Consider the following 21669-nt stretch of genomic DNA (forward strand, 5'->3'; position numbering starts at 1 on the left):
ATTTCAAGTCATGTGCAGTAGGATCTTGAACAGCGTCTTTAACAGATATTTCATGATATGAATTCACTATTTCTTCACTTAGAATACAACAATCAATAAGTGTAATGGTTACTATCATTTATAGCTTAAAACAACACAGTGGAATGGTTACTTAAAAATAATTGGCATTGCTTGTTTGTTTGTTTGTTTTTATTGTCATGATGATTACAATTGATCCACAAAGTTGAAAAGTGGAAATTCCATTAAGTGGAAGAGAGTATTTATACGTACTAAGTTTTACGTGCACTCATAACTACACACACAAACACACAAATGAATACAGCAATATTCATGAAGTTCAATCTATCTTTCTATCTATCTTTCTTTCTATCTGTCTGTCTGTCTCTCTCTCTCTCTCTCTCCATATAGATAGATAGAAAGGTAGATAGATAGATAGATAGATAGATAGATAGATAGATAGATAGATAGATAGATAGATAGAAAAATAGATAGATAGACAGCCAGATAGATGAATAGATAGAGATGGATACGTATCGTATTACACAAAAGACAGAAATATTTGACTCTCTGACCTCACGAAAAGTAGGTCATATGCTAGCATGTGGTGGGTTCCCACCAGACTTCCCAATCTCCCTGTAGGTAGAGACCCTATCAGCTTGAAGTGTTCACACTATTCATCAATCTAATTGGACTGCCGGGATTTACTCCGTGAAAAGTTATCTCCATATAAAATATTTGAGAGTGACGAGTTTACACGAGGCCGTAAAATACATGTATAACAGCGGTTACTCTGACTCTATTGTGCACAAAGTGAGCTCTGTCTTCTCTTTTTTTTTTTATTCCTCTTGTTAGATGGAAGGGTAATTCGTCTTAAGCTGTTTGATGCCTTTTTAGTGTCCTTTCTTTCTTCTGCTTTCATAGGACATTTTCCGCACTAAACTATATTTTATTTTTTCGTGACTTAAAGGGAACGCAAACCCAAAGAGCAATGTGGATTGAGTGAAAGCAGCAACATTAGTAGAGCACATCAGTGAAAGTTTGAAGAAAATCGGACAATCGATGCAAAAGTTATGAATTTTTATAAGTTTTGGTGTTAGAACCGCTGGATGAGGAGACTACTAGAGGTTATGACGTATTCTGAGTGGACAACAAAACAAAGAAAATGTAAAGAAAATTCCACAAAAAAATTCATTTTTCATGAAAATTACAAATTCCATCAACTTGATACTGACATATGTTGAGGTTGGCAATTATTCCCCCTGCTTTCTGAAAGCGGCAAGTCAAGTGCTCTTTCATAATGCTAGAAAAGTGAATTTTTGTTGATTTTCCTTTATATTTTCTTTGTATTGTTGTCCACTCATACATCATAACCTCTAATAGTCTCCTCATCCAGCGGTTCCAACACCAAAACTTTAAAAATTCATAAGTTTTGCATCGATTGTCCGATTTTCCCCAAACCTTCACTGATGTGTTCTACTAATGTTGCTGCTTTCACTCAATCCACATTGCTCTTTGGGTTTGCGTTCCCTTTAAAGAGTCTTTCCTAGATTTGACTTATTCACTTCCAGTTAGTGTTGGTCACTAGTTGGAGCTCATAAATTGCCTAATTTTGGTATTACATGTAGTATCATTTATGGGTTTTGTCAAGAATTGAAGAATCTCGCTAATGTTCAGTGTACTCCATGTTTTTATACTTTGACCAAAACCGCACAAATAACCGCAGTGGTTCTTTGCTTCGTATTATTCATTGCTCGTACTCCATTGGATTCATCTTTGTTTCTGATCTGATAATTCGCGACAGGCTGACCATACATGGCGCCATATCCAGAGTTATAATTTTCAGGCCTTATTTAATAGACACCCCCTCTCCCCTCGTCTTGTCCCCTATCCCTCCATCCCTCGCCGGGCTGCCAACCTGCTATGTTTGCATTGAACGACGGCGTTACGGGAATATTGTGGCCGTCGCTGTGCGCCCTTCGCGGGACAACCGAACGTCGATGTTTACACCCCTCGGGAATCGCGGGAGCAAACAAACTCCCCCGGACGTGCCACCGACGTGCCGCACCGGTGGCCGAAGCTCCAGCGTCAAGCCGATGTTCGCGGCTGTCCCTTCCCACACGCGAACCTTAATCCCCCTCTTAATGTGACTGATGGCCTCCCGGATTCGTGACTTTTCCTTCGGAATAATGCATCAAAAGTATCTTTATTGGCCCCGGTAGAAATTGAGATCATTCCGAAGCGCATGCCACCTTCCTATTAACTTGAAGGGAATTGTCCTTATATTAAACACACAATGTAGGGAGGAGCTATATCATGTGTACATTTTTTTTTTCAATACAAGGGGTGTATATCTTCCTTTATCAAAACAAAAGCTAATTGTCCTTCGCTCCTTTTCTTTATCATATGCGTCTCATGTACGTTACATCTAAACAAGCATCAATATTAAATTTTGTCTATCCAAATATCCACTGTCCACTTCTTGATCCGTCTATTCGGATGTGCGGAAACAAGCACGGCTCTATCATTTACTCTGATGTATGAATGATGCATTCATCAATCCCTACAACCACACTGAACTCCCCTCCTCCCTCTCTCTATACCTGTTCTCTGGTATTGTTCTTTCTTCCACTTAGTGTTCCAATATATCTATCTATCCATCATCCAATGATTCTATCAATCAAATTCCATCATCGTGATTCATTCTTTATTATCCCATCCAGGTCTCCCAATGCCGCCGCAAGTCACGCTCTGTCCCTCTTCCCTGCCGGGTGTCATCCTAGGTGTCTTCTCCACAGACTGGATCAAGGAAGGGACCGAAATGGGTCCCTACTCGGGCCGCATCGTCAGACCGCAGGACATCCCGACAGACCGCGACAACAGGTTCATGTGGGAGGTAATGTGATGTGATGGCAGAGAAGATCAGAGAAATACGCTTCGCTTTGAACATGTTTCGTGCATGTGATATTTTTTGTTCGCTTGTATTGCTTTATTGATTTTCTTTTCTTGCCCTGCGGTAACATCGCTGTCACTTAACAAACAAGTAGCGGTCATTTTTCGATACACCTTATAGTTGCAGGACCGATTAATATGATTATGCATCAACATGTTTATTACTGGATCACGTCTATTTTTTTTTTCTCTTCCTCCCTCTCTCATTCTCCCCTTCGCTAATGACTGCGTCGTTGACAGGTCTTCGACGATGAGGGAAGACTGGTCCATTTCGTGGATGCATCGGACGAGGCTACACAGACGTGGATGTCGCACGTGAACTGCGCGCGGAACGAGCAGGAGCAGAACTTAGAGGTCTTTCAGATGGGATCGGAAATCTACTACCGAGCCACAAAGGTGATGCACCTGCCCTCTTCCTGCCCCTCTCTCCCCCCCCCCCCCCACACACACACACACACCCAAGCTTTCCCTTCCTGGTTCGAATTTCGAGACGCACTCCAAAGTTAAAATTGAGATTAAATTTTGATTTATTAAAGTAATGATGACTCTGGTAAGATCATAATAATGATGATAATAATCATTAATATCAATAATAATGATGATGATGATGATGATGATAATAATAATAATAATAATAATAATAATAATAATAATAGTAATAGTAATAATAATAATAATAATAATAATAATAATAATAATAATAATAATAATGATAATAATAACAATAATAATAATAATAATAATAATAATAATAATAATAATAATAATAATAATAATAATAATAATAATAATAATAATAATAAATTATGGTGATGCGAGAACAGATGAGATGTCTTTGGGAGAAAAGTAGCGCCCAAGTGTGTGGAAGCGAAATTTGTCCTCATTTCATTTTTGAATACCATGAGGTTTATGGAGATCTTATAATATCATAATAGTTTTCTACTTCTGAGCTTCAGCGTTGCGCAACTTCCCTTCAACTTCAACTTCAACGTGTTCTTTTCCCTTTGATTCTTGTCCATGCAGACTATTCCACCAGACCAAGAGCTGCTGGTGTACTACGGGTCATCGTTCGACCTGTTTCTGGGTATCCCCTGCGGGCCGCTGGTTCAGGAGCAGCGCACAAAGCCAGCAACAGGTATACGGTGCCGATTGTCACTTGCCGGGTAGGAAAGGGGGGGAAAGAGGACACGAGAGACTCGGTTGATGGATGACTTCACTACGGGGAGGTGAAGGGGTGGGGCTAGGCGAGGCTGAGAGGGTGCGGTGGACGGACCATTGAAATCGAGAGTGGCAGCGCCTTGCTGCCACCAGAGGATTTGAGGGCGCGACGTATCATTTTAACATTGATTTGATTTTAATCATGATGAATAGAAGGACTCTATTAAAGGGCTACTGTGAAGGGATTTTAGACGTGGATATGATATAAATTGGATCGCATGATTGCCGATTTCTATGTCTATTGATATTCCAAATATACTGTAAGTTGCTTGTATTTCTTCACAAATTTTTTTCATTCAAATTCATTCTGCTAATTATCTTGCAGTGTCCTATATAGCTCTGTGGACTGTTTGTTAATGTTTTTTTTTTTCAATTCTACATTTTTCATCAACATTCGAGATGAGCAAAATCAAATCGCCAAAACAAACAAATCCACAATAATGGATGAAAACAAAAGCTGGAGGCAAACAGAAAATCTACGATGCAATACTAGGTTGCTTGATGCCTGATTAATTATCATGATCAACTTTCTTATCTTGCTAGACGACAGATTGCGTTTACGATATCTGCGAGTGGTAGGAATTCTCTCACTCTAGACGTAAAAAGACAAGATGGATGGAGGAAACAAAAACATATATATTAAGGAAATTCTACGAAACCAAGTAAAGAAAAGATACACAAACAGATGCAGTGGTATACAAATTAATATATGTTTAGATAGATAAATAGATAGATAGATAGATAGATAGATAGATAGATAGATAGATGGATAGATAGATAGATAGATAGATGGATAGATAGATAGATAGATAGATAGATAGATAGGCAGATATATGTATATATATATATATATATATATAGACAGAGACAGATATAAATAGATATAAATAAATAGATAGATAGATAGATAGGTAGACATAAATAGATATGAATAAATAGATACACAGATAGATAGACAGATAGATAGATATATAGATAGATAGATAGATAGATAGATAGATAGATAGATAAAAAAGAGAGATAAGGTGAGATGAATACGAAGACAGAGAGAGAGAGAGAGAGCGAGGAAACGGGAAAGACATTAAGTGGGAAATATAATAGATTTTCATGATACTGAACAGAATCCCATAATTTATTGACCTTCCATCTGTATTATATACAGTTTTAGCTCATATATCTTTTTTTCCCTTTCCTTTTCTCCATCTCTCTGTTGCTGGCAGAAGATATTCTATTTGTTCTCCATTGATAACCGGCGACCCTTTGTACCCCGCCAGACAATGCCCCTTGCATTCATAAAATATTGACTTTTGATGACATATCCCCATTCTGGCGGCTCGGCGTTTGTTTGTTTTGGGTTTTTCATTTCTCACCATAACCAATGACATACAGTGATATGATATGAGAGCATATTTGCTTTTGCTGCTATAACAAAGCTTGATACTTTCCCCCATCTTGCGGATGTAGTGTGGGTAAATCATGCATACAGCGAAGGGAAGACTGATAGATTTCGCCATTTGTCAATTCTTCGCAATAAATGTAATTCATCTCAGCTAGCCCGCAGTCGACGGGTTTATTCAGTTACACTGTATATGCCATGCACGCGGTCAAACCCATTACCAGGTGCCAAGAGTTTCGTTTGTTTTCACACCTACTTCAAAAGCACACACATGTGATATAGATAGATAGATAGATAGATAGATAGATAGATAGATAGATAGATAGATAGATAGAGATGCATACACTTCAAACATTCATAAATACACAGGTGTCCTACATACACGCTTATACACAATCTTTGCTGTTTTTCTTGTCTATCTCGCGTTACTACATACTACTTGTCATCTCCTCTCTGTAGTTATTCTTTCCCTCTCCCTCCTTCGCCCCCCCCCCCTTTCTCATCACGTGACTAAAAGTATTTCAATCTTTTTATTTGCGTCCAGCAGAAGAGACGATGAGCGAGCACCCTCCTCCCCCGGCCACGACCGGCAGTAACCCGAACCGGCTGCACTGCGTGGTGTGTAGGCGCGGCTTCAACTCGCGTAGCAACCTCCGCTCGCACATGCGCATTCACACGCTGGAGAAGCCGTTCATGTGCAAGTTCTGCCACCGTCGCTTCAGCCAGTCATCCACGCTAAGAAACCACACGAGACTACACACAGGTCAGTTTCAAGCTTAGCCCGGCTAATTCCACCCTTCACAAATATTACTTTATCCGTAGCAGCAGTGGTAGTAGTAGTAGTAGTAGTAGTAGTAGTAGTAGTAGTAGTAGTAGTAGTAGTAGTAGTAGTAGTAGTAGTAGTAGTAGTAGTAGTAGTAGTAGTGGTAGTAGTAGTAGAAGTAGCAGTAGCAGAATTACTAGTAATAGTAATAGTAATAGCAATAGTTATAGTAATAGTAATAGTATAGTATAGTAATAGAAATAGTAATAGTGATAGTGATACTTATACTCATACTCATATTCATACTAATACTAATACCAATAATACTATACTAATGCTAATACTAATACTTATACTAATACTAAATGCCAACAGATAGTAGTAGTAATACACTGTAGTAGTAATAGCAATAGTGATAGTAGTAGTAGTAGAAGCTACAGCAGTAATACAACACTAGCAACAGAAGCAGTGATATAGTTATCATCATGATGATTATCAGTTCGTTTTTCTTGTCATGTACCAACAGTAGCAGTCGTAGGATGAAAAAAAAAAGTTTCCGTATCCACTGAGATGGAGATTGTTGTGTAATGTTGATGTAAATCACAATCGTCAGTATCATCATCATCATCATCATCATCATCATCATCATCATCATCATCATCATCATCATCATTATCATCATCGTCGTCGTCGTCGTCGTATATACTTATATATCATAATCTTGGCTTTAAATAATTTCTTAACCATGACCTACTTATCTCGAACCTCGGGTGACATCTATACAGATAACGAAACAAAACAAAACAAAAACGATTAGAATCCATTGATGGTCATCCAATGAGATTGCAAGTGTAACAAGTGGATGTATTGCGGGGGGGGGGGGGGGGGGAGTCCCGTGAAGATTTCAGTAATGTAGTGTTCCTCTTTGCGACTTCATAACTAAGTCTGGACATAGGGTGGAAAGGGTACCACCCTGCTCCGTATGTCTTCCCTTTCTCCAATCATTCCTCATGAACCTTTGGTAACTTACAATTTGCGTACATGTTAATAGCTTTGGAATTACTCTTTTAGTGCAGATTACCTCTAAATTGAATCCTGAGTATGTGTGTATGTAAGTGTGCGTGTGTATCGGTGTATGGGTGTGTGGGTGTCGTTGCTGGAGATCGCATCATCGTCCGCCCGACGGCAGTAGATTTCAATCGGGATTACGAAGCGCACACAGCTGCGGCAAAAAGAAGCCTTTCCATCGGAGGAGCGAACCGATGGCTCCCCGGTGATGGAGTCCGGTAAATCCCTTCCAGCTACCCCTCTCGGAGCTTTCATTCCTATCGTTTATCTTGGACAGGTGTCATATTATTAACACGTTTCAATCCATTTAAAGCCCAATTTCTTACCCCTCTTGATAAATTGATTAATCCGCAATGCTCCCGGGGCTGTTAGCATGACCTCTCGCACTGGCGAGTGCTTCTGATCTTTCCCTCCACCCCACTAATTATCAGTGGTCAAGTGGTGCACAGTTGGGATTTTGCAGCTCTGAGTGATCGGCGAAAGACATCACGTTTTTTTCGGCGTGAAAACCGCATGTCTTAAGCGGGTCACCGCCAAATCTTTACCAGCATCTGTGGCTTTTATCTTAGTTCTCATTGTGTGGCGTGGGGCTGGGGTAGGGCCACTGACTGAGTCACGCTATTTTTACTCAATTAACAGATCTTAACATAGTAGCACTTAATGTTATAGCTCATAAATCAGGACAGTTTAATAAACGTACCATAGAATTTTCCAGCTCGAAAATATCAAAATGATGCTCACTGTGCCACATTACTTGAAATTGAGGTACAGTCTAAATATATCAATACTTAATGAACTTTTTTTTTCTTTTTAAAGTTATCTAATATGACCGTTTACTTGCGTCTTTACGCGGCCGTATATAGCATTTGTTCTGTACGTGTCCTCTCGGCCAAGCTGTTGTGTAATCCTTCCTTTACGAAACTCTTAGATTAACTTTTTTTTTAGACTTAAAAACAAGGAAATGTTTTGTAAATGACGTCACAATTCGGAGTCAAAGTGGCTGTGGTGATTGACCAATAGAGGACGTCACTTTGGACTGTCTGCTAGCATTTAAACGGTCACAAACTTGTTTGGGATGTGTCATCCATTTGCTTCGGTACAAACCAATATCTTGCTTTTATATACTCAGTGCATTTGCCATGGGAAATTGTACGAAATTTGGGTAAAATCATCAACAGGTTGGACGCATTTTGGGAAGCCGGGGGGGGGGGGGGGGGGGTGAGGGCTGTTTGGACTCTTGTGACGTTCCTATCGGCAACTCGTTGGTCCAAAATCAATGCTGTTTTGAGATGGTGGTTCCAAGACTGTTAAGCTCTCTTGTTTCTGCTCTGACGGGAGTTTAATACGACGGTGATTTTCTGACCACTTCGTCACCCTCTTTTGAAAGGAGGTCAAAGGGCTGAACGTAGAGGGACGAGCGTTCGCCGCTGTCGGCCAAGAGACCATAATAACATAGTAACAAAGGCCGAAACAAAACAGGCGCAAACTCGAGCTGGACAGAAGCTAGGACACGCATTGATGAAGGGGAGGGGTTGAAAATAGTTAGCGCTAACAGAAAAACAAAGCACGACAAAACAAAACAAGAGAGGGAGAAGGAGAGGAAGAAGAAGAAAATTGAAGGAAAGACAAGTTAGTATTAACCCTCTGTGGGATTAAAAAACAGGCTGCCACCAGCTCTAAAACCACTCTAATCCGAAAGGACACGGGTTTTCTTACGGCACGCGACGACCTAGCCCCGCGGCTCTGCTGGCGAGTCGCTCGTGACTGTTCGCTGGTCGAATGTACACCAAAGCTAATGAGCCGTGCTCTTGGAATAGTATTTATCCAAAAATTGTGCGTACCCTCAACCCACCACAGAAAAAAAAGTACTGTAAGAATATATAGACAGGTTTCCATCCCCTTAATAAATGTACATTTCTGGTGAGCAATTTGAGCGCAGGGAGTTTGACTGTTTCAATTTTTGTGGTCAGTAACCATGTCCAAGTAGTCGCCCAAAACTATCCGTGCCTGTTTCGGTCATTGTGGCAAATATTCTTGACAGGTGCCACGTACAGATATGAAAGACACAAAAAAAAAATCCACCGTCCCACGCTTTTTGCTTTTTCGTCGTCTTATCCGTAGACTCAATGCATTTTTTACTCTTTCTTCTTCTTCTTCTTCTTGTTATTATTATTATCATTATTATTATTATTATTATTATTATTATTATTATTATTATTATTATTATTACTATTATTATTATTATTATTATTATTATTATTATTGTTATTATTATCATCATTATTAATAGTACTACTACTACTACTACTACTACTACTACTACTACTACTACTACTACTATTACCATCATCATCATCACCATCATCATTTTACCTTCCTGTTTCTTTCTTTCTTTTTCTTCATTTTTTTCATGCCCTGCATAGATACGAAACGTATCAGTACAAGTAACAAACTCGTTAGTGTTTTGTTGGTACTCACACAATTGCCTTTGTTGTAACTTAGTACGAATTTGATTACGCAAAAATTGCAGTATGTTATGTCCTGGGTTATAATTTAGCTTGCTCTTTTTTTCTTTTTTTTTTCAACCCTTATAACATGGTAAAATGAATGAAGCTTTCAGCGACTCGCTGAGCTCTTGGCTGCCACAATCATGGCATGAAATCCCGATTTAAAGTCAAAATAGTGGGCCAAACATTTCAAAATATAGATATATCACTCGCTTTGGTGCTTTTGAACGGATATAATCATATATATATATATATATATATATATATATATATATATATATATATATATATATATATATATATAAATCTTGACACAGGTTGAATAGGATGCTGGGAGAGACCGCTTTTAGCCGTTTCCGGTCAACTCGGAAGGCATTTCGCTGGACCACAACTTCTCTATACAAACCAGGAATGACAATTAATAACCATGCACTGATGATGAGTGATGATAATGCCCCTGCCTACACCTCAAGTAAAGTCAACTTCTTGTTCAAGTTGAGCTAAAAAGGTATTAGAGTCTCCAAATATACATAACCATGATAAAAGTATATGCTTCAGTACAGCTGGACTACGGGAATCATAAAAGTTCTGCAAGTCTTCTAATATATTTCTCTCCTATTTTCTCTCATGTCATCACGGAACAGTCATAATAATGATAATTTATGCAAATCAGATGAGAAGACGACGTCATCCCCTCATAACTATCGAATATTTGTTTATATCTTTATATGTTTATCTAACTTAATTTGGAGGGGAGTTCGAGTTGAAGTCTTTCATCTTCGTTAATGTCATCTCCATGGCTGCTGTTCCTGAAGACGACTTCAGCCCCCGTCCCTCTCCCACATATAGGCCTTTTTTTTTTTTGATACTCTGCTAAAACCCTGTCGTGAAAGTTTATTCTCTTGCTCTATATACTCTTCATTGATAGTTCATCTCTCCTCTCCCTTCCCTCCTCCTGTATCTCCCCCCCCCCCCTTCATCTGCTTTGTTGTCGTCCCGTCATCAATAACTGACCACTGATGCGACCTGACAGGCGCCCACTCTTTCCCGCCCTGAATCTGGTGCATCCCACTTGACCTCCTGACCCCATCCTTCCATCGTTTCTCCACCTCCCTCTCCTCTTCTATCTCTCTGTTTCCCTTTCTATCTGTCAATCCATGCAGATAGTGATATATGAATACATACATAATATATTCATATCTTTATTTGACTTTATCTTTTTCACAAATTCATCTTCTTCATTTTCATTATCCTTCCACTTCTTCCGTGTATCTGGAAAATGTTTCACTTGATTATCTAGCAGCGGAAGACTTCAGTTTTGTTCTGATCAACTTTGCATCAACATATAAAGCAATGATCTATTGTGGTCTATAGGCATAAGAATATAATGTTTGAGCCATTCATGAAATGACCCATAACCCTTCGAACTGGAACAGAATCGATATCATAGCAAAAGAATTTGGCGGTCAGCTGAAATGTCGTCCACGCGCCTTTCTTTTGTCTGGTGCTGACCTGAGGTCGATAGAAGTGACCGAACAGACAGTCCCGATTGAAGACGGGGAAACAATAGCATGGTCAACGCCCACGTGTCGGTCGGAACACTAACCTACTCCAGTGTACTCCCTGCGTGGAGAACGCTTTCAAGTTGTGCCCCGATGCCGACCGACAAATGCCCGACCGCCGAGCCTGGACAATAGTAGCCACCGCCCCTCTGGCCAGTAGATCACCCACCGGCTTCATTTGGCGGCAGCGGACAAATGATGATACGTTATCGCGAGAGAGGAAATATCAATTCAACTCGCAGAAATCCAGTTTGGATTTCAGGTCTTTCATATAAGAGTACACGTTCCTTCAACAACAACAACAACAAAACAAAGTGACAGCGAGAAGAAATTAAAAGCGGAAAGAGACATAAGAGAATAATGTTTGGGAGGGGAAAACACGATCTTGTCAGGCGTTTTGGAGGAGACCAAACCGAGAGTCTCCTGCCGGAGGACACGGCCAGACAAACGAAATTAGAACAAGTAGGACAGCATGCTCGGGGGAAATAGTATACAATTATGTTTCCATACGTGCGATGCACTGGTTTTTGGAGGAAGAGGAGGAGGAAGAGGAAGAGGAGGGGATGGGGAGGTGGTGGGAAGGGGGAGAGGGAGGGAGATATAGAATACTGCCATTTGTTGAACGTCAAGATCGCGCACGGAGCTGGTGGCAGATTGATGGCTGTCCCGGCGAGAAATCGATCCGGCGAACTTGGAAGAAGAGAGAAAGAGAGCGGAGAAAGAGATAGGGAGGGAGTGAGACGAGAGAAGAGAAGAGAAGAGACGAAAAGAGACAAGTAGGGAAGAGAAGAGAAAAGAATAGAAAAGGGGTGAAAAATACACGGATATCATTTCCTCGGGAAAATAAAGTCACAAAACATGCCGGCAGCTCTTCCGTCACTCCGGTACCTGTGTGTGCGTGTGTGTTTTTGGATTTGTTTGTTGACGCGGACAGTTGTCCATTATGAGAGGCGGGGGGAAAGCCATGCGAAGGTCTGGTGTCTTTTTGTATCAGGTCAGATTTTCCTTCCAGCCATCCTCCTTTTTCTTACTGGAATCAGAAATCACTGATTAACCTGCTTTCTTGAGGGATAGCGCAAACGACTGCTCAAATTAATTACAGTTCCCGAGTTATTATTATCAAATCAACCAATCGTGGCAGATCGAAACATTATCGCACTTCAAAAGTTACCCTCCATTTAATCCAAGTCTTTTGTAACATTAACGGTTTGACAGCGATCTTCAGGTCCGCCCCTCCCAAATAAAAATAGAATATTAAACAGTGTTAAAGAGAAACGCAGCGAAGAAAGAGCCCCGGAAAACAAAGTAATTATCTGATTACCGCAAATTCGTTTAAACCAGTTCTCAGATGCAGTAATGGGAGCAGACAACTCTGAAGAATAACAAGAATTCTTTTAATGTCTAAATGTGATTCGGAGAACACCAGAAGGTAGAGACGTTGCGTAGGCTCGTACTCCTTAATTTATTGTGTCATACTAAGAACACTGCGCAAATTGAAAAGGCACAAAACCATGTTTTCTTTGCTTTTAACTGACAGTCATGAAATTACATGAAGTGAATCCAATGAAAGTTTTCTCCTCGGTGGAAAGTTATCAAGTATATTTGTAACTGCTCGATGACGTGTTCACTATCCCTGCACCGTAACTATAATAGCTGATTGTCGAAAGAAAAGATGATATAACTATCTTCTTTTACTTGACAATAATAGCTGTTGGGAAAAAAAAAATCCATTTGTGTTTTGCATTATTTCAGAATGAAAGACTTCTCGCCTAACAAAGACAGAGAGCGGGAAAATCGAATCCGTCAAAGCATTAATGTCAATGAAACCTGAAAGGACCTTTCAAACAGAATTAATGAAATATGAAGTGTCTCAGTGATTTGCGGTTCGCCACCCACCGCAAACCTCCCACCACGATACGTTCAGAAAACATGAAATGAAGAGACTTTGTAATCACTCTAATCGTCACTGTTATCATGTCGGGGTTTTCTTTCTGATTTTATTTCTTCCACAGGCGAAAAACCGTATCGATGCAATGTCTGTCACAGTGCGTATTCGCAGCTTGCCGGTCTTCGCGCCCACCAGAAGAGCGCTCGTCATCGACCACCGGTCTCGAGCTCGACGATCACCTCGATTCCGGTTTCCATCCAGCGGCCGCCCCTCCAACCCGTGCCCCACACCGTCCCCGCTTACAAACCGACCGAGGCGGGCAAGCTATGAGCAGTCGGTTCTCTAACAAACCTGCGGTGGAACGTACGCGCCACTCGGCTCAACTCCCGAGGAACTCAACGTTTCGACGGTTCAACCAGGGAGGTGAGACAACCTCCCTGGTTCAACGGAAGATGCATGAACTATCTATCTAGGCGGTCGCAATACATGTACGTGCGAAATGTCAAAACTTACGACGAACTGTTGGACCAGCGGGGAAATTTTTGTATAATAAAAGCTACAAAGCCGATAGTGACAACATACAGCGAGCGTGTCTGATGAGAGAAGTCAAGGATTCCATTCAGGTCTTTTCCCCCTTCCTTCCGTTAAATGCACGTGTGAATTGCCCGTGTCGTCACTCAAGCGTCCGCCGTGGTTACCACTTCGCGCTCGGTTGGGTGGGCGAACATTGTGGTGGAAAGAAAGAAAAAAGGTGGACAGTTTTCCGCTCTGATTGAAGGCATGAAAAGAAAGCAAGAACGGATTTGGTGTCGCGCCAGTTGGGCAGATATGCTTTTTCTCACACCTATGATATTTTCATTTTTGGCGAAGAGAAACCTTCGGTGCGTGCCTGATGTATAGATTTTCGCAGTGAACATTGCGTCAAAGTTTGCATCCCCAGTAAGAAAGAGAGAGCAGGTGTGTATAGTTTATTGAATGACTCCTTGCAGCCACCTTTCTACGCTCATATTAGTGTTCTATGTTGCTACATGCACTGAACTGTAACAAAGGGGACTTTGATATTGTTTTTCTTTCTTTTTTTTTCCTGCGAAGACGGAACACAACTGTCAATTGCCGGTATTATATTTGACCGTTGTGTATTACCATGTATATAGTCATGTTGGATGTAATTTATTTTCATACTGTATACTGAGAGAACTTAAAGTGCAAGATTCCAAGATGAAATGGTAAAGTTGGAGATCATTTTTTTTTTCATTTCCATGATGTATGTGTAATGTATTTATTTGCCCCGATATGAGACATTCCAGCGACTCTATTTATTTCTTTCGTTTAGTTTCGTTTTGAGCTCTGCACCGAGCTTCGACTCATGCGTTATGACTGCAATCAAGTATAGAATAAGCAAGCATTATATTATATATGAGAAAGTGAAGCATTCTTTTTCTTTTATCTTGTTATCTCGGTATATTTTTATATCATTTGTCTGTATTTTGTTGGCAACGGGTCGACATGTAGATACACAGGATTTCATATCTTTCTACATAAACTCCCCAATCATGTTGTCTGGTGAACACATTTTTGTGCCAAGAGGCATGCTACTTAAAAATAGCACTCCTCTATAATCAAACACCTGTAGATCCAGATGACGGTTTCGTGGAGTTTTGTTATCATTTAATCATTAATATTATCATTATTATCATCATCATCACCACCTTCATAACCCATACCACCACCATCATCATCACCACCACCATCATCATCTTTTTCATCATCATCATCATCATCATCATCATCACCACCACTATCATCATTATTTTTATCATCATTATCACCACCACCACCACCACCACCACCATCATCATCATCATCATCATCATCATCATCAGCATCATCAGCATCATCATCATCATCATCATCATCATCATCATCATCATCATCATCATCATCATCATTTACGCCTATGGAACAATCCCTGGCCAAAATCGTCACTTGGTACACTTTGTATACGGCATGCGAATTATGTTTGTAATGTAGCATGGTAAAAATGTATTTTTTTATTTTGTGTTTATTCGATGAATGAGTTGACTAATGATAATTTATTAACCGACACCAATTTTGCCAAGGGTATTCTGCATGTCAACGATTAGTGACGCTGATATTTAGTGAGCATCGCTGATATTTAGTGAGCATCTTCATAGTCGAGTTACTGTGTGATTTATCACAATGATACAGATGTATGTCATTTATTGTAATTTATTACAGCCACTAAACTGAAATTTTGTATAGAATACTCTTTTGAACACGTACTGAAATGCATATTTAGATAAACATTCCAGGTTTCTAGTAATTTATTACGTCAGGTATAATCAACGACATAATTATTATTAACATATTGCTTCGTTTAATCACGTGCTCAAAATAATGTGAAGTTTTTATACAAATTATGTCGATACTGTGTGAAGTTTATGATGTGCTTGGCGATTGACGATAAATTGACGATAATACGAACTCCAGTCTTTTCTAAAGAAACTCGCTTATGGCTAATTTTAGGCTGAATTGGAACATTCCTTGTGATAGAAGCACGCACTTCAGGGTCCTCACGCAAATGCATCATGTGTAATAGTCAGCTGCAACGACTTCGCTAAGCTATGCATTGTTGTAAGCAAAAAAAAAAACCAAATAAACAAAGAAACAAAAACAAGTTTTGCTATTAAAGCAAGAGAACATTAATCACATGGGTGAGGGTTGAGGTGTGAATTTTCTTCAATTTGTCTACCTCTACACATGAAATTTGTAAGATCGCTACCCGGAAAGCAGTAGATGACATGGTTCGAGTCCCGTGGTTCCTCCCCCCCCCCCCCCCACGTGTTTGTTAAATATTATAGATCCGCAGTTACTATCTTAAAAATGTCATTTGTAGATGGGGACAAATTGAAAGAAATCCACACCTCAAGTTTTGCTATCTTTACAGAGACTCCAACCCAAAGTACCTTCTGATCTGGAGATTCTCCCGCCTGAAACCCCGAGCAAACGGGAGACTCAAAGTTGATGTGTGCGAAGCGCAAAATTCCCAGGGTTCTAGATGCTCTCTGGTGCTATCTAAGGCTTATTATTTCAACATACGATAGAAATATGTAAGAAATCCTCTCCAACGGGAGACAAAGAGCCAGGGCGGGAGAAATTAAATCCCAAACGGGAGAACGGGAGATTTTGCAAAAATGGGTTTTCGGCGGGAGATCTCCCGTCGAAAACGGGAGAGTTGGAGTCTCTGTCTTTATAGCAGCAGTCAACTTCGCGTCAATGTAACCATGGAGCTCAATGGTATATTGAAACGCAGGGTTTGTTCGTCAGCTGTTGTTTGCAGATAATACACATCATGATCATACCGATACGATACGGTAAAAATGTGCATTGTCACGTGACTATTTTTACTGGTCTATCTTACATGTGGTATGACAGATCATGTCTGATACGTCATAATCTACTTCCTCAGACATAAGTTTATATCCTCCAAGTAAGTCCGAATCCTGTAAAGCTCGTGTGTCCCTATTGCAACCCTGATAATTAGATACCTTTCATGTAAGCTGGTATATGTAGGGGTAGGTAAATAAGACCTTTCCTCAGAATAATAATAATAATAATAATAATAATAATAATAATAATAATAATAATAACAATAATGATAATAATAATAATAATAATAATAATAATAATAATAATAATAATAATAATAATAATAATGATAATAATAATAATAATAATAATAATAATAATAATAATAATAATAATAATAATAATAACAATAATAATAACTATGTAGAAACCTTTTTTATGACGGAAAGGGAATGGATACTACAGAATTCAAGTGAATTTCTTCGGAAGCCCAAACATTTCCAAAAAAAAAAAAAAGGGGGAGCATATTTCGAGTGACGCGTGCCTAGTTTTTCACTCCTGTTTTGTTTTTGTGGGTTGTTTTTTTTTACTCTGAGGTGTATTACCGTAAGATTTCAAACACAATGTTGAGAGACATTATTTCTTAAGCATTTAAAATTTAGATTTTAAATTTCGTGACGTTTGGAAAAGGGGTGTACGACCTTTAAAGCTGATGAAGAACTTTATCATTTACCCTAGAGCTGTGAATTCTTTTTAGCTCGACCGGACAGACAGGATAGACAGTGGCGAAATAGGACTACATAATACAGTTGTACGTGTATTTGCTGTTAACTGACCCTGTGTGCTCTTCCATACAGCTATAGCTTTCGTTTAGTATTCAAGAATTTCTAATGTTGAAGGCGTGTTGTATTCTTAGAGGTAGGTCACGTAAGAAGATAACAGTTAAATATATTGACAAGGCGACCGAACTGTTAACCCTTTCTCTGCAAAGGACTTTGAAAAGTGTGTACAAAGAGTTAAAGAAAGTGTGTGGGTTTTTTTTTTTTCCTGCGAGTCTAGGGCGCATACACCTTTTTTTTCTTTTGAATTATCACTACCATTTTCCCTTGTGGAATTGGGTTGGGATATCAGCTTCAGAATTCTAGTAATTAACCATCACGAAAGAAAATGGGAGGGGGGCTCCATACATATTGTAGGCCTACATCTCTTAGGAAAATAGCTTTGCATCGGAGCTTTATCAGGGTTTGTTAAAAGAGTTTTACACTTTATCCAACTAAAATATGTGTATTCAAGAAAATTACTCTATGAGAGAAAGAAAAATACTGGTTGTTTGAACCATGGATCAAATACACAGGTTCATTAATACATGTACATCTTTTCCGTATCCTTTATTTGAATTCCGTTCAATGATACACAAACTATATACTCGCACTAAATCAGTATGTAAGTTAACGCACAAAGCAATGGGAGGTTTAGAATGTACACATACACACACGCTTTGATCTCATCTTTGGACTGACCTCAAAGTATAACAATGACCCCACCGCCACGGTGCCACCACCACCACCATTCTTGCACTCACACACACAGACAGACACACACACAATCAGATGCGTACTCCATGAAATGAACAAAACCGAAACTACGAGTAGTCGCTTGGCATTAATTGCAATACCGCCATCTCTTGTCAGATACTTTATAATTTTTGTTCAGTTTTCATACCAATTCATTTCGTACACATTCCCGGATTGGGAATATCCTGCAATAAATGATTTGTATTCTTGCTTCAGAAACATCTTGCCTTGGCTCTTTTACTTCGTTTTATTTCGTTTTCCATTCTTATGAATACCAATGTGAAGAATACTTTCCTCATTACATGTACAACAAAAACAGTAAGAAAAAAATTGTCTTTTACGTGGGTCCCTCTTAGAACAATTAGTTCTATAATACATGTATGACATTATGCATATTCTTTCATTGTAATGCATTGAACATTTTCTTTTCTTCAAATCTGTAGCGATGACAAACATGTGTTATTGGAAGTAGAATTCAATTTGAATTGAACTGAATTGAACAAGGCACACCACTACAAGACAAAATATGCTGAATTTTATTTATCTGCATTTTCGATTACTATCTTTCAAATCAAAACATAGCAATATTAGTATAAAGGATTCTTGGGACAAGAATGTGAGTTGTTACATTCGTAGCAAAAACAAAAAGAAAAGAAAAGAAAAAATATGTGTATATAAATATCTACATATTTTCTTTTTTTTTCAAAATCGGAAGTACAGCAAAAAAAAGTAAATAATTTCACAAATTGTGTTAAAGGGATGATATAGTATTAGTGGAGATGAGAATTCGGCTTTTAACTTTTTGAGAGATATCAAGAAACCACTAATGAAATAGTACAGCATTCTATGAGGAATTCAAAGTTTATTTGATGAAAATTGGTTTGGGAATGGCTGAAACATCCAAAACAAAGTAAAACAAAGTGATTGTAAGAAAAGGTGGGTCCCACCTTTTATTTGGATCGCTCTGTTTTGGATATCTCAGCCATTTCAAAATGAATTTTCATCAAATAATCATTGAATTCCTCTTGGAATTACATGTTCTTTCATATTTCATAAAAGGTTTCTCATTATCACCCAAAAAATGTTAGAAACCTGAAATTAGGTCTCGGCCAAAACTATAGGGCCTTACGGTCACTTTAACCCTATTCTAACTGGGCTATTTGAGACCAAGTTTTTACTGGGGGGGGGGGGTCAATTTGACCCCCCCCCCCCCCTTCAGATCTCGGCCGCCGATCGCGCGATCGCCGCAAAATTTTGCCTGAATATAGAGCCGGATGTCAACTACAAGATTACATGGTCACACAATAGAAAAATGTTGATTTCATATTTTTCAATAAATCAATTATGCAATTAACGCATGAAATCATATTTTCACCTATAACTCCATCAAAAAGACTGAAGGATTGCTAAATTTTTGTGTCAGAGTTCCTCAAGACACATCAAACAAATTTCTTGTAAAAAAATAGCGCAATCAAAATCAGATTCTTTTGTTTTTTATTGTTTTGTTAATTTTTTATGTATTTTATTGTTTTTTCGATCTTTTGTTTTCTATTGTTTTTTTGCCAAAATTTGTTGGAGGCACTTTTTCAAGCTTATCTTTATTAGAATTGATTTATTTCAATGGTTAAAATGAAATAATCTAATTTGTATCAATTAAACAAAAAAATACAGTTTGCATTGGATTTGCACACAAAATGAATTTGAGCAGTTTTCGGGTCGACATGCATATGCAAAACATTCCGTAATGTCAGAACGGTGTATCCGGACGTCGCAAATTTGGTGTCAAAATATGTGGGAGACTTCAATGAAAAAAGTCATGAAACGACGCGGCAAAATTTTAGCGCGTTGCGGAATCGTGGTGCGAAACGTCGAGGGGGGGGGGTCAATTTGACCCCCCGAGTTAGAATAGGGTTAAACACATAATCAGACCTCTCCGTTTCCATTGTATTAATGTTAACAAGCTTGGTGAGCAGCATATGCTTCTGCTGCAAAGGTTAGGACAAATATTTCATGACAAAACTATTTTTGTCTCGTAAGCTCCCCCCCCCCCCTCCCCCATCATTCCAATAACACATTTCATCCTCTACAGATAAATGTTATTTGATTTGATCTCATTTGATTCCAACATTTCTTTTTCATACAAGGATCTAACATGATGTCAATTGAACAAAGTTGTTGGGTAATATCTGATTTATACAATGAACATACTTGCAAACTGGTAGGCCTACTGTAAAAGTGAAAATTTTCGAGGTGTGGAAATTTTTGTGCATTTTGCGAAAACCAGCCTGAAAATAAAAACATGTGAATATTTTTGCATGTCATATGTTCCACTAATGAATGTCTTGATTCCAAAGAATTAAAAACATGCGAAATTCATCTTATCTGACCGAGTGCAAAAAAATTACTCATGTAAAAATATCCACTTTTACAGTGAATGATTGACTCATACACAAGAAACCCTGTACAAAATTTACTGGAACTAGAATATTGTATTTGTTACAAAAGATGCTGAAGGAAAAAAAAAAGACACTTCAAAAAATGGGATTAAAAGAATATGCTAATTTGGAGTGACTTTCATCAAGGTAATGACACCACTGCTTTCCAGGAGGTATTAGAATCTCTAGGAAAAGTTGAGATTTAGTCAAATATGTCTGTAGCAGATCTGTGCACAATCCAGAACATAGTCTAAACCTGTTTATAGCGGCCACCCAAGAGAGACAAAGAAAGTGGGCTCCCCAGACAGGTGGCCACTATAGACAAGGTCTCTAATATTTCGTGTGCATCACACAAATGTACTACATGTATTATCGTTGTATACTTGCACAAGTATTTACACTAACACCCCACCTCTGACAATAACAGCATTGGCAGCATGGTATTAAGTTGGCACTTCTAACGAACATATTTCTATCAATCTTTCTCCTTCCATTGATTACTTCTCACATTATAATAATACTAATAAGGTCTTATTAATACCCAGGGTAGCCTCTTCAGTGTTGCCACTGCTCTACCAGAGGGCCGTGCTATAGTCAAAAGGGACACAGTGAGTAAAAACATCTTGTCAAAGGAGGCAAGCACTGGGCGGGATTCAAACTCGGGTCCTCCGATCGGGAGTCACGAGTCTTATCCACTATGCCACAGTGCCCCCACAGTTTCTGATCATCATCACAATCTCATCAGCAACAGCAAGACGGGCATTTCTCCAATTGCTGGCTGGATACATTTGCACTGTTTACATGATATACATACAACACTTAACGCTAAAATATTATGTACTTCTCAGAAGGGCTCAAATTTCATCTTCCATCATTTGGAATTTGCTTGCAAAATATTGAAAGGTTCTACACTTCTAAG

General features: G+C 38.9%; 1 protein-coding gene across 1 annotated transcript in view; it reads left to right on the forward strand.

Moving 5' to 3' along the window:
* LOC140241038 (PR domain zinc finger protein 12-like) overlaps positions 1-13681 on the forward strand; it is a 32932-nt gene extending 19251 nt beyond the window's left edge. Inside the window, exons 2-6 of the mRNA XM_072320807.1 lie at positions 2721-2893; positions 3190-3345; positions 3973-4084; positions 6111-6326; positions 13476-13681. Coding sequence (XP_072176908.1) covers positions 2721-2893; positions 3190-3345; positions 3973-4084; positions 6111-6326; positions 13476-13681 — 863 coding nt within the window. The remainder of the gene's footprint in view (positions 1-2720; positions 2894-3189; positions 3346-3972; positions 4085-6110; positions 6327-13475) is intronic.
* The last annotated feature ends 7988 nt before the right edge of the window (positions 13682-21669 follow it).

This window comes from Diadema setosum, chromosome 17, assembly GCF_964275005.1.
Source record: "Diadema setosum chromosome 17, eeDiaSeto1, whole genome shotgun sequence".
In the NCBI taxonomy this organism is placed as follows: domain Eukaryota; kingdom Metazoa; phylum Echinodermata; class Echinoidea; order Diadematoida; family Diadematidae; genus Diadema; species Diadema setosum.